Below are 13636 nucleotides of genomic sequence, written 5' to 3' on the forward strand. Positions count from 1 at the left end.
TAGCTAGAGGTGATTTACACTGTGAGTTCTCTGATTAGTGGGACTGGATTTTATTTATTTTTGTGCCTTTAATAATTAACATGGTAACTGACACACATATGTAGTAGATGTTCAATATATGTTTGTTATTGATATTTTTATTTGCAATCTAAGATCAACATGTTTAAATTCTTTTATAATTGTCAAATAAAGATAACAGAAATACAACTGGAAAAGATTAGAACAAATAACTGTGCTTTTAATTTTTTCTAACCTATCCATTTCAGTTTTTCATAATTGTGATGTTTAAGGAATTCAGACAGAACTTCTTACTATATTTTTAAAAACTCACACCCAGCAAATGAACTTTTCATTCTTTTTATTCATTTTTGGTACTACTACTGTACCACTTCCAGTTAACTGTAATATTGATTAAAGAAGCATCTTAGATATATTTGATACAGAATTCTGAAATAAGTTTAATGGCTTAGGAACTGTGGAGATTCTTCTATAGTTAAGTACAGTCTAAAATAAGTTCTGTGTCTGTAACTAGAACAGATCTAATACGTATGAGAGAAACCTTCCTGTCAAGATTTAGAGTAGTACTATAGATTTTACTTTTAATTAATAGTAAAGAATGCGAAAAAAAAAAAAATTAGGTAGTAGATGCCAGTAAATACGTAGCCATTTCTTCATTACAGATTAAGGTTTTATTTCATAACAACTTTCTTCATGTTCTGCAACCAAAAAAAAAGTATTTAGATTAAGTATAGCTTTTAACTTTTTGGAATTTTAAATGTTCAGAATGGCTGACTTTGTTGTTTGTCCAAATTACTTAGGCAAAAAGGACAATTATCTGTGGAAAGAGCTAAACAAGTAGAAGAATTTCTGCAGCGAAAATGGGAAGCTATGCAGAATAAAGCTCGAGCCGAAGGACATATGGTATGTTTTTTGTTTGTTTGTTTTTGAGATTTTGAAGATGTTGGTATTTTAAAGTGAAGGTTTGGAGTAAGGTAAGTATAAATCAAAAAAAAAAAAATCTATAATCTATGCATTAGAATAAGAAATATACTCAAAAGTAGAGTATACAGTTTTGATATATTTTATGTTATTTAACCTCTCTTCTGCCACATCTTCCCTGCCAAAGGTGAGATTCTCTTTTTGCTTTGGTTAATTGAGAGTAAGTTCATAGCTGTATTCTTTCTATAAGAAGAGTAGAAATGGATGTTAAAAAACAAAACAAAACCTATCGCCGTCAGGTTGATTCAGACTCATGGTGACCCATGTGTTACAGAGTAGAGCTGCTCCATAGGGTTGTCTTCACTGTAATCTTTTATGGAAGCAGATTACCAGGCCTTTTCTTCTGCAGCACTGCTGGGTGGATTTGAACCACCAAACTTTTCGGTTAGTAGTTGAGTACAAATCATTTGCTTTACTCAGGGACCTTAGAAATGGGTGTAGTAACCCAGATATTTATATTAAATAAATTCTTACACTGTTTCACCCCACCCCCCCATATGCTTTTTTGGTTTTAAATGCTTTTAAGTAGCAAAGCATTTTTAAAAAAATGGGAAATAAATATTTGGGTAAAATATATGTGTAGTTATGCATTTGTTCAAAAGCAGATTAGAAACATAATTATATTCAAACATCTACCTATGCCAATTAACTAGATCACTAATTAAGTCATTTATTCAAGAAAATATTAAATTTCTAGGTAATCATTGCTGTTGGTGCCGTCAGGTAGGTTCCGACTCATAGCAACTCTGTATACAACAGAACGAAACACTGCCCGGCCCTGCGCCATCCTCACGATCGTTGCCATGCTTGAGCCCGTTGTTGCAGCCACTGTGTCAGTCCCTCTTGTTGAGAGCCTTCCTCTTTTTCTTTTACCGTCTACTTTACCAAGCATTATGCCCTTCTCCAGGGACTGATTCCTCCTAATAACATATCCAAAGACATGAGACTAAGTCTCGCCATCTTCTCTTCTAAGGAGCATTCTGGCTGTACTTCCTCCAAGACAGATTTGTTCATTCTTCTGGCAGCCCATGAAGTATTCAATATTTTTTGCCAACACCATAATTTAAAGGCATCAATTCTTTTTTCTGTCTTCCTTATTCATTGTCCAGCTTTTGCATGCATGTGAGGCAATTGAAAATACCATGGCTTGGATCAGGCACACCTTGGTCCTCACTTTAAAGAGGTCTTTTGCAACAAATGTGCCCAGTGCAATACATCATTTCTTGACTGCTGCTTCCATGGGTGTTTTGTTTGTAGATCCAAGTAAAATGAAATACTTGACAACTTCAGTCTTTTCTCTGTTTATCATGATATTGCTTATTGGTCCAGTTGTGAGGATTTTTGTTTTCTTTATGGAGAAGTGTAAACCATACTGAAGGCTTCAGTCTTTGATCTTCATCAGTAAGTGCTTCGAGTCTTCTTCACTTTCAGCAATCAAGGTTGTGTCATCTGCATATCACAGGTTGTTAATGAGTTTTCCTCCAATCCTGATACCGTGTTCTTCTTCATGTAGTCCAGCTTCTTGGATAATTTGCTCAGCATATAGACTGAATAGTGTATGGTGAAAGAATACAACCCCGACACACACCTTTCCTGATTTTAAACCACACAGTATCACCTTGTTCTGTTTGAACGACTGCTTCTTGGTCTATTTACAGGTTCCTCATGAGCACAATTAAGTGTTCTGGAATTCCCATTCTTTGCAATGTTGTCCACAATTTGTTATGATCCACACAGTCAAATACCTTTGCATAGTCAATGAAACATGTGCAAATATCATTCTGGTATTCTCTGCTTTCAGCCAGGATACACCTGACATTATCAAGTGTGTGTAGATAATCATTATAGTAGTTAAAACCCTTAATAGTTTTGACTTGTAGTGGTACACAAATACTTTTTGACCCTTAGTTCATAGAACATCTGATGATTGTTTCTTTCAGCTCAGCACCCCATGAAGCATCATGCTCACAAAGGAAATAAGTCAGTTATATGGTAGTATATTTGGTTAGGCTTGTAATATTTCTATAGTTATAATCCGAGTTCATAAGTGATATCTTTGTGAGTTAATTTAATGTGGTCATTCCAATGTAGAATATTTTTTCTTTGAAATAATGTCATAGAAAACTGCCACTGTAGTTGAATTTTTTTAATGGTGACCTTTTATATTTTTAATACGCACTCCCATTTATGTTTTTCTAATATCTCAAATTTACCTGTATTTGTATTCTTCCCATAAATAGTAGAAGAGAATGCCTTGCATTCTCCCTTGCCTGACATCTCCCATGATAATAGCATCTGGAATTTTAGTTACATATTTTTTTTTAATTGTGCACTAGGTGAAATTTTACAGAGCAAATTAGTTTCCCATTTGATAGTCTGTTTCATGACCTTGGTTTCATTCCCCGCAATGTGTCAGTACTCTCCCTGTTTCTGCTCTTGGTTCCCAGTCCTTTCATTTTCATTTTCTGCCCCTTCTTGCCTTCTCATCTTTGCTTTTGGGCAGATAGTGCCCTTTTGATCTTGTGTAATTGATTGTTCTGAGGAGTACATTCCTCTCGGGTGTTATTGTTTAACTTATGTGCTTGTCTGTTGTTTGGCTTCGAGGTTGTCTCTGGGAATGGCTCCATTTACAGGTCAGAAGGGTGTCTTAGGGCCATAGTCTCAGAGGTTCCTCCCATTCTCTGTCAGATCAATAAGTCTGGTCTTTTTTGTGAATTTAATTTTTGTTCTACAAAATCTTTGGTTTTCTTCACTCTCCTTTGTGCTAGGTGGAAAGAGACTAATGGTTGCATCTTTGGGGGCCACTTGCAAGCTTTTAAGACCCTAGATGCTACTCACCAAAGGAGGATGCAGAACGTTGTCTGGATGAACTGTGTTGTGCCAGTTGATATAAATGTCTCCTGAGTCTGTGGCCATTTGTCTTCTAGCCTAGGAACTTCATCCTGCAAGGTGTTTGGTTATGTCTCAGAGGCTTCCCAAACTGTACACCTTGTGTGCTTTATATGAACTGCACCTACAGTCATGTATGTAGAAGTATCCACCAACTAACCTATATTTGCTGGTGTGCGTGTTCCCTTACATTCTCCCACACTTCTTGACGCATCTATCTGCCTGTTTATCTATTTGTGAATTATTTGTTAATACTACTGTTGTCTTGGTCATGTTTTGCTAACTTCCACCATACTATGTATTGCCTTTCTCTTCACCAGTATTAACTCATATCTTCTATCTCATTAGTAATTTTCCTCCCCTCTCCCTCTTTTTTTTTTTTTTCTAGTCCCTGGTAACCATCAAAGAATGTTTTTTCTTTTCTTTTTTGTTCCTGTGTGTAAACCTTTTGTTTTTACTTTATAATAGTGGTCTCATACAATATTTGTCCTTTTGTAACTGACTTATTTCACTCAACATGTTGTGTTGTTGTTAGGTGCCGTTGAGTCAGTTCCGACTCAAAGCAGCCCCATGTACAACAGAATGAAACACTTCCCCATCTCATGCTGTCCTCACAATCGTTGCCATGTTTGAGCCCATTGTTGATGCCACTGTGTCAATCCATCTCATCAAGGAGCTTCCTCTTGTTATCTGACCCCCTTCTTTACCAAGCATGATGTCCTTCTCCTAGGACTGGTTCTCCTTCTAATAGCATATCCAAAGTACGTGAGATGAAGTTTCGCCATCCTTGCTTCCAAGCAGCACTCTGGCTGCATTTCTTCCAAAACAGACTTGTTCGTTCTTCTGACAGTCCATGATATATTCAGTATCCTTTGCCAACACCATAATTCAGAGACATCAATTCTTCTTTGGTCTTCCTTATTCATTGTCGAGCTTTTGGATATATATGAGATGATTGAAAATACCATGGCTTGGGTCAGGCTCACCTTAGTCCTCATATGACATCTTTGCCTTTTAACACATTAAAGAGACCTTTGACAGCATATTTTCCCAATACAGTACATCACTCAGCAAAATGTCCTCCAGATTCGTCCGTGTTGTGAGATGTTTCACAGATTTGTCATTAGCGTTCATTGTTGCGTACTATTGCATTGTGTGTATGTACCACAGTTTGTTAATCCATTCATCTGTTGATGGGCACTTAGGTTGTTTCTATTTGTTATTGTGAATAATGCTGCAGTGAACACGGGTGTGCATATTTCTCTTTGTGGTCATGGCTCTATTCTTTAGGATATATACCTAGGAGTGGGATTGCTGGATCATAAGTTATTTCTATTTCTAGCTTTTTGAGGAAGTGCTATACTGTTTTCCAAAGTGGTTGTACCATTTTGTATTCCCAGCAATAGTGTGTAAAAGCCCCAATCTTCCCACAGCCTTGCCAACATTTTTTTTTTTTACTGTATTTGCTTTTAGATGAAGGTTTAGAGAGCAAACTAGTTTCTTATTCAAAAATTAATGCACATATTGTTTTGTAACATTGATTGCTAACCCTGTGACATGTCAATACTCTTCACTTCTCAACCTTCAGTTCCGTATTTCCATTTGTCTAGCATTTCTGTTCGCTCTTGCCTTCTTGTTCTTGCCTCTGGGCTGGTGTGCCCATTTAGTCTTGTATACGTGGTTGAGCTACATGTATTATTATTTGTTTTATACCCAAACCAAACCAAACCCAGTGCCGTCAAGTCGATTCCAACTCATAGCGATCTTATAGGACAGAGTAGAACTGCCCCATAGAGTTTCCAAGGAGCGCCTGGTGGATTCGAACTGCCGACCCTTTGGTTAGCAGCTATAGCACTTAACCACTACTCCACCAGGGTTTCCATTTGTTTTATGGGCCTGTCTAATCTTTGGCTGAAGGGTGAACCTCAGGAGTGACTTCAGTACTCTGTTAAAGGGTATCCGGGGGCCATACTCTCGGGGTTTCCCCCACTTCTGCCAGACCAGTAAGTATGGTCTCTTTTTTGCAAGTTAGCATTTTGTTCTACATTTTTCTCTAGCTCTGTCCGGGACCTTCTACTGTGATCCCTGTCAGAGCAGTCAGTGGTTGTAGCTGGGCACCATCTAGTTGTGCCGGACTCAGTCTGGTAGAGGCTGTGATAGTTGTGGTCCATTAGTCCTTTGGACTAATTTTTCCCTTGTGTCTTTGGTTTTCTTCATTCTCACTTACTCCAGATGAGGTAGAGCCAGTGGAGTTTTGTTTCTTAGATGGTCGCTTAAAGCTTCTAAGACCCCAGACGCTACTCACCAAAGTAGGTTGTAGAACATTTTCTTTATAAACTATGTTATGCCAATTGAGCTAGATGTCTCCTGAGACCGTGGTCCCCTGCCCTCAGTCCGGTAACTCGATCCTTATGGTAGTTTGGATGTATCTATAAAGCTTCTATGACTTTGCTTTGGTCAAGTTGTGCTGGTTTCCCCGGTATTGTGTACTATCTTACCTTTCACCAAAGTTGCCACTATTTTGCTGAGCATTTTTATTAGGAAACAGATTTTTAGTAAAAATACGTTTTTAAAAATTAATAGACTTAATCAAGACTTACTAGTTTCTTTCCTCAACAGTGTTCCTGACATCCCACTGTTTTCCCTCAGTTTATTTTTCTTTGTGTTGGATAATGTTGTTGTTGTTAGTTGCCTTTGAGTCAGTCAATTCTGATTCATGGTGACCGCATGTGCTAGAGAATAAAAAAAAAAAAGAGAGAATATCCTCTGGTAATTCCTTTGGGGAGAAGCTTTCCAAGATTTGTTGGAAAATTCTCTTATTTTGTCCTCATTCTTAAATGACAATTTGTAATGGTGGTCTGCTGGTGAATTTGTGCAATGTTTGTATATCTGAGTAAGTCTGTATTTTACCTTTGGTTTCGAAAGGCATTTTCACAGAGTATATTATTCTAGTTTGAAGGGTTTTTTTCTTTCAGTACTTCAAAGATGTTAATTGGAAACCATTTGATTCTTTCGAAGCTTCCTTTTTTCTTGGTCAGGACAGTCTTTAGGGCTAATTTTGGCTCCACTGCTAAGGCGATACTCTTCTGAATAACCAGTCTCCATCAAACTGGAGGCCTTTTCACTCTGCCTATTTGCAACATGAAGTATCTTCAGCCCTGAGTAAGCTTCAGGCGTTGTTCTACTTCCCCTGGCCTTGGGTCATTTTCATGTGTGTGGGCGTATATATTGACACTCAGCAGGAGACTTGAAGGAACCCTCTGCAGATCTCCAGCACTCTCTGTGCATCTCTCTCCTCTTTGGTACTCTGCCCCACAGACCAGTGGTCTTCAGCTTTTCAAACTCTGAAAGCTGTCTGCTCAGCTCAGGGAGACTGCCACATTCTGTTCGGTATCCTCTCCCTGGAAACTTTCTCCGCGCAATAACTTGGGGTAATTATTCCTCTTACTTCATCTGTTTCCCTTCTCCTAAGGGTTACTGTCCTGTGCTGCCTGTAATCCAGTGTTGGAAAACCATTGTTTTATATATTTTTTTTCCAGTTTTTTTAGTCGTTTAAGGTGCAAGGCGTATATCTGGCTGCCGTTACTCCATGATGGCTGAAAGTAAAAGACTAGAATGATAATTTAGCTGGATAAAGAAATCTAAGTTTAAGGTTCTTTTTTTGAAGGTATTGCCTCCTCATCTTCTTCCTTTATTTTTCTAATGAGGCATCTGATGTTTTTCTGGTTTCTGTTTCTTTTTAAAGAATTTTCTTTCTTTACTCTCATTCATGACTATTATCTCTAATAATTGATGTTCTGAAATTTCACTTCAGTATTTCTCAGTTTTTTTTTTTTTTTAATTGACCTGGCTAATCTGAGTATTTATCTTCAATCTGGGACATTCTCAGTTTTCATTTCTTTAAATATCGCTTCCTCTCTTTTTTCTCCTTAAGAGAACTCCTCTTAGACTGGCGTTTTGGAACCTTTGCATCTAATATCCTTTTTTTTTTTTTTTTAAGGCCTGGACTTTGGATGTTTATTTTGTGTCAAAGACTTCTTACAGACTTTAGCCAGGCATTTATTAATTTCGTAACCATTCATCCCCTATCCCTCTTTTTTAAAATTATTATTGTAAGAATACAAATAGCACCACATTTGCCAATTTGGCAACATTTTTCACATACACAGCTAGTGAGATTAATTACATTAATCATGTTGTGCAACCATCACCAGTTTCCTTTGCTAAATTTTCCATCCACATAAACAAAGCTCAGTGCTTGCTGAACGCTAATTCCCCCAAGTTCTTCTTGCTTCTGCCCGTCATCACTATTGAGCTCTGATCTCTGTGTATTTACCCTTTCTCTGTATTTTGTATTAGTGAAATCATGCAATAGTTGTCTTTTTGTGATTGGCTTATTTCATTCAGCGTAATGTTCTCAAGGTTCATCCATGTTGTGGCATGTATTAGGACTTCATTTCTCCTTATGGCTGAGTAATATTCTCTTAGGGGCCACGGGGGTGCAGGGGTTAAGGACTCAGCTGCCACTGAAAGGTCAAATCCACCAGCCGCTCTGTGGGAGAAAGACATAGCAGTCTGCTTCTGTAAAGATTTACAACTTTGGAAACCCAGTAGGGCAGTTCTGCCTTGTCCTGTAGGGTCGCTATGAGTTGGAATGGACTTGACAGCAACGGGTTTAATATTCCATTGTTTATATATACTACATTTTGTTTATCCATTCATCTGTTGATGGATATTTGGGTTGTTGCCACATTTTGGCTATTGTGAGTAGTGTATCTAATGTCCTTTTTTGTGTACTTTTCTTTCATCCTTTTTTTTTTTAATCTCTTTATCCCTTTTTACTCTGCTCTGGAAGGATTCTAGGCCTGATATTCCAGCTCACTAAAGCATATCCTTTATTTTTGTCTGCTCTGCTGTTGGTCCCATCCAATCGGTTTCTTTTTATTTCAAAAGTTTGTTCATTTCATGTCCAACTGTGATTAGTTTTTCTCTGAAACTTCTTGTTTGTGTTCCCATTTCTGTGATATTAATTACAGTTACTGTGAAATGTTTGTAGTATCTGATGGCTATCTTTACCTCAGTTTCTTCGACTTTTAAGTTTGTTATTTATTTTGTAGTGTTAGTACTCTTCAAATGTTTGATACTCTTGATAGTATGTTTGTGTTTCTAGTAGGCAGTGTGTATTATATGTATTAGTTTTCTATTGCTGTGTAACAACAAAAAAAACAAAACCTAGTGGCTTAAAACAACACAAATTTATTATACATGGTTTCTGTGGGTTAGGAATCTGGCACATTTTAGCTGGATCTCTGCTCAGGGTCTCATAAGGGTGAAGTCACAGTGCTGGCTGGCTGCGTCCCCTTCTGGAGGCTTGGAAGAAAGATCTTCTTCCCAGCTACCTCAGGTTGTTGCCAGAATTCAGTTCTTCACTGCTGCAGGACTGAGGTCTCAATTATTTCGTTGGCTCTCTTCCAGGGACTGCTCTCAACATTAAGAGACCACGCTCAGGTCCTTGCCATATGGACCCCTCCTTTGCATTGAATTCCTTTATGCTTCAAACCTCTCTGACTTCCGCTTCTACAACCAGCCATAGAAAATTCTACTTTTAAAGGTCCCATGTCATTAGGTCAGACCTCCAGGATGATTTCTACTTTAACATCAGTGCTGCCGTATAACATAACCTAATCGTGGGAGTGAAATCCATCATTTTCACAGCCCTGGGTATTATGCAGAGCTTGTACACCCAGGACTAAGAGATGGTGAGAAATCTTGGAGACCAACTTAGAATTCTGCCTACTTTTACAATGTTAGAGACTATCTCTGAGAACCAGGCTAGGTGGAGGGAGCTACTGTTAAATCTGTCTTTAGCAACATGCTTGATAGAACATACTACCTCCAGAGTTTCTCCAGATAAGAGCTGTTTTTTTTTTTTAAATAAAAGTTTAATGAGATATATTTTAAATACCAAACCAAAAAACAAACCCATTGCTATTGAGTTGATTCCAGCTCACAGCGACCCTATAGGACAGAGTAGATTCACCCCATAGGGTTTCCAAGGAGCAGCTGATGGATTTGAACTGCTGACCTTTTGGTTAGCAGGTGACCTTTTGGTTGACAGCTGTAACTCTTAACCACTATGTCACAAAGGCTCCATTTTAAATACAGCAAAAATTAAAATACAGTAAAATACGCTATTTCTAAATGTGTATCTCAATATGAGTATTGACAAATATATGCTGTCATGTAAATCACTGCCACGATCATGATATAGAACTATTCCAACACCCATAGAAGTTCCCTCATACCCCTTTGCAGTCAGTCTCCTCTCCACCTACCACTGGCCTTAGACAACCACTGATCTGCTTCATGTTACTATCATTTTGTCTTTTCTAGAATTTCATACAAATGTAACCATACAGTGTATAGTTTTTTGAGGCTGGTGCGTATGTATCAGTAGTTTATTTTTTTTAATTCCTGAGTTACAGTGCATTGTATGGATTTGCCACAATTTTTAAATTTATTCCTCAGTTGATTGACATTTGTGTTGTTTCCAGAAGAGATGCCTTTAAAGCTCACTGAGTAACGTGATCATTAAATTCACTGTTTGTAAACATGCCTGTTGTCTTAGTTTTCGCAGGCAGCCATAACAAAATACCACAAAGTGGGTGACTTTAAAGAACAGAAATTTATTGTCTGATAGCTTTGGAGGCTAGAAGTCCAAATTCAGGGTGTTGGCAGGACCGTGCTCTCTCTGTTAGTCCTAGGGTAAGATCCTTCCTTGTCTGTCTCGTCAACTGGTAGCCCCGGGCGTGTTTTGGCATTCTGTAGCTTTTAGACGCGTCTTTACTTGGCATCTGGTCAATAAATAAGGAAGACCAAAGAAGAATTGATGCCTTTGAATTATGGTGTTGGAGAAGAATATTGAATAATAGTAAGAATATTGAAGAGCAAACAAATGTGTCTTGGAAGAAGTGCAGCCAGAATGCTTCTCATAAACAAGGATGATGACACTTCGTTTCACATGCTTTGGACATGTTAGATCAGAAGGGATCAGCCCCTGGAAAAGGACATTGTGTTTGGTCAAGTAAAGGGTCAGCAAAAAAGAGGAAGACCCTCATGAGATGGATTGGCACAGTGGCTGCAACGATGGGCTGAAGTGTAACAGTGATTGTGAGGATGTTGCAGGACCAGGTAGTGTTTCGTTCTGTTGTACTTAGGTTTGCTATCACTTGGAACCGACTCTTGGGCACCTAACAGTGGTGGCACCTAACAATGACAACTACATGCTCCCTCTAGAGCCCTGTTTTCCGAGTTGACGTAGCCCTTCTTATTAAGTATTACTGAACTAGCCACTGTTTTTACACTCAGGCTTAATCAGCGCTGCTGTAGAAAAGTAAAGCTGTGATGATTAATACCGGTATCACTTCCTGGTCCTCAGTTTCAGCCAAGCTGTCCGTTCTATTCGGCACCTTTTTTTATCTTCTTCGTCAGCGGCTTCTCCCATTACCCACAGTGGGAATACTCCTTGATGGTTTTGTCCTTCATCCTTCTTTCTGGAGATGAGCATTATTTTACAGAGAAAGTTGGGGTTATGAGCCCCAAATTCCCTCAATTTTCTGCCTCCATGACTATGAACTTACCCACAGCTGTACCCAATCTTTGTTTTTTCCGTTCTCAGAGAAGGGTGTGTAACTTCCCCTGTTCAAAAGTTAACCTCTTCCATTCCTTCCTATTTAATGCCAATAAAAATTGTTAACATTTGTCATTTATTGCGTGCTTACTATTTGTTAGGCAGAGTTGTCAGCCTTTTTTTTTTTCCTATGGTAACTCAGTTCTCACAGCAGTGCTTGGAGGGAGGTCCTGTTATTATTCCATCTTACATCTTATTGAAGCATAAAAAATTAAAAGTAATCTGCTTAAGTTTTACAACTACGAGTGGTAGAGCAAGTATTCAAGTTCCTACAGTCTGCCTTTAGAGCCTCTGCCTTAATTGCCTTATTTTCTATGCCATAGTGTCTCTTTTCTTAAGACTTTATTCCATCAATTATTTCTTCTCTCTTCTGAACATTACTTCTTGATGGTACACTTTTATAGCCTATAAATATATTCATGCTTCTCACATTATTAACTCTGCATTTCTCTGTATTCACCATTCTTTCTCTTTTTCCCTCTTTATAGCTAGATTCCACAAATGAAGGAAGCACCCACTGTGTCTAGTTACTTAACTGGTGTTCAATTTTCATTTCGTTGTAAACATCACTACACCACTATATTGAAACAGAAGTCTCCATTGTCCCTTTTACCAATTCTAATAGAGTATTTTTGATCCTTTCCTTAATCTTTCCGTGACATTTGATCCCATGGGCTACTACTTTAAAATTTCTCACTCGCCTTCTGATACAGTGCTCCCTTGACTTACCCTTTACTTCTCTGACCACTCTTTCTTAGTGTCTTCTACAGAATTCTTTTTATCTCAGTCTTTAATTCTGATATTTTCTGCACTCTATCCTTGGTTACCTTCTCCCTGTACTCTCCTTGGGTGATCTCATTTATTATTCTATCTGGGGACTAATGACTTCAAAATGTTTACCAGTAACTCAGACTGCTCTCCTAATCTGTCCTGTCTAGCTAGCTGCCTTCTGGACATTTTTTCCTATTTTTGCATTGACATCTTCCTTTTTAAAGTTTCTTTTAACTTTTTAAATTATCATACAGGAATATTGACTTTATTTTTCTTTTCCAGTTCTGTGAATTTTAAGAGCTTTATGTATGCATGTAGCTACCATGACAAACAGGATGCGGGACAGTTCCATTACCCCAAAAACTCTCTTGTGTTATCCCTCTGTAGTCATACCCTTCCCCAATCCTTGATACCTGAGCAACCACTGATCTGGCTTCAGAGCTATAGTTTTGTCTTTTCAAAAAGTCTTATAAATTGAGTCATACAGTATGTAACCTTTTGAGACTGACTTCTTTTATACACCATAATGAGATTCATCTAAGTTGTTGGATATATTAATAGTTCATTCCTTTTTATTGGTGAGTAGTATTACACTGTATAGATATACCACAGTTTATCCATTCACTCATTCAGGGACATTTGGATTGTTTCCAATTTTTGGTAATTACGAATAGAGCTTCTTCCTTTGGCAATTATGAGCAGGTCTACTATGATCGTTTGTTTACAAGTTTTCATGTGAACATAAGTTTTTATTTCTCTAGGATAAATACCCAGGAGTAGGATTGCTGGGTCATATGGTAAGTGTGTTTTACCAGATGAAAAACTGACAAATTATTTTTTTAAGTGGTTGTGCCATTTTACATTCCCACCAGCAATGTGCAAGAGTCATATTTGCTCCACATCCTTGTCAGCACTTGGTACTGTCAGTATTTTTTTTAACCCATTCTTATCCATGGAGTAGTCACTCATTGTGGTTTTTATTTGTATTTCTCTAAATGTTAATGCTGTTAATATCTTTTCTTGTGCTATTGCCATCTTTATATCCTCTTTAAAGAAGTGTTGTCTGTTTAAGCGCTTGTTCCCTTTTTAATCCAGGTATTCTTATTGCTTCGTTTTAAGAATTCTTTATATATTCCAAAATACAAGTCTTTTGTCAGATAAGTGATTTGCCAATATATTTTCCCTAGTCCCTAGCTTGTCTTTTTAGTCTCTTAACTATATCTTTCACAGAGCAAAAGATTTTAATTTTGATGATATACAATTTGTCAATTCTTTTGTTTAAAGATC

General features: G+C 37.7%; 1 protein-coding gene across 13 annotated transcripts in view; it reads left to right on the forward strand.

The window, feature by feature from the left end:
- Positions 1-13636, forward strand: part of NEK1 (NIMA related kinase 1) — a 200528-nt gene that overhangs the window by 83080 nt on the left and 103812 nt on the right. For 10 of the 13 annotated variants that reach the window (XR_010318796.1, XR_010318794.1, XR_010318801.1 and 7 more), the window contains one exon: positions 819-921. The exons of 1 other annotated variant lie outside the window; for it this stretch is intronic. Coding sequence is in view for 4 of the 12 variants with exons in the window: in XM_064273582.1 (XP_064129652.1) it covers positions 819-921 (103 nt within the window). In the remaining 8 variants the exon portion in view is untranslated. Of the gene's footprint in view, positions 1-818; positions 922-13110; positions 13147-13636 lie in introns of those variants that run through there. 2 more of the 13 variants (XM_064273578.1, XR_010318799.1) reach the window with 2 other exon arrangements.

The sequence above is a fragment of the Loxodonta africana genome, chromosome 21, assembly GCF_030014295.1.
Source record: "Loxodonta africana isolate mLoxAfr1 chromosome 21, mLoxAfr1.hap2, whole genome shotgun sequence".
In the NCBI taxonomy this organism is placed as follows: Eukaryota; Metazoa; Chordata; class Mammalia; order Proboscidea; family Elephantidae; genus Loxodonta; species Loxodonta africana.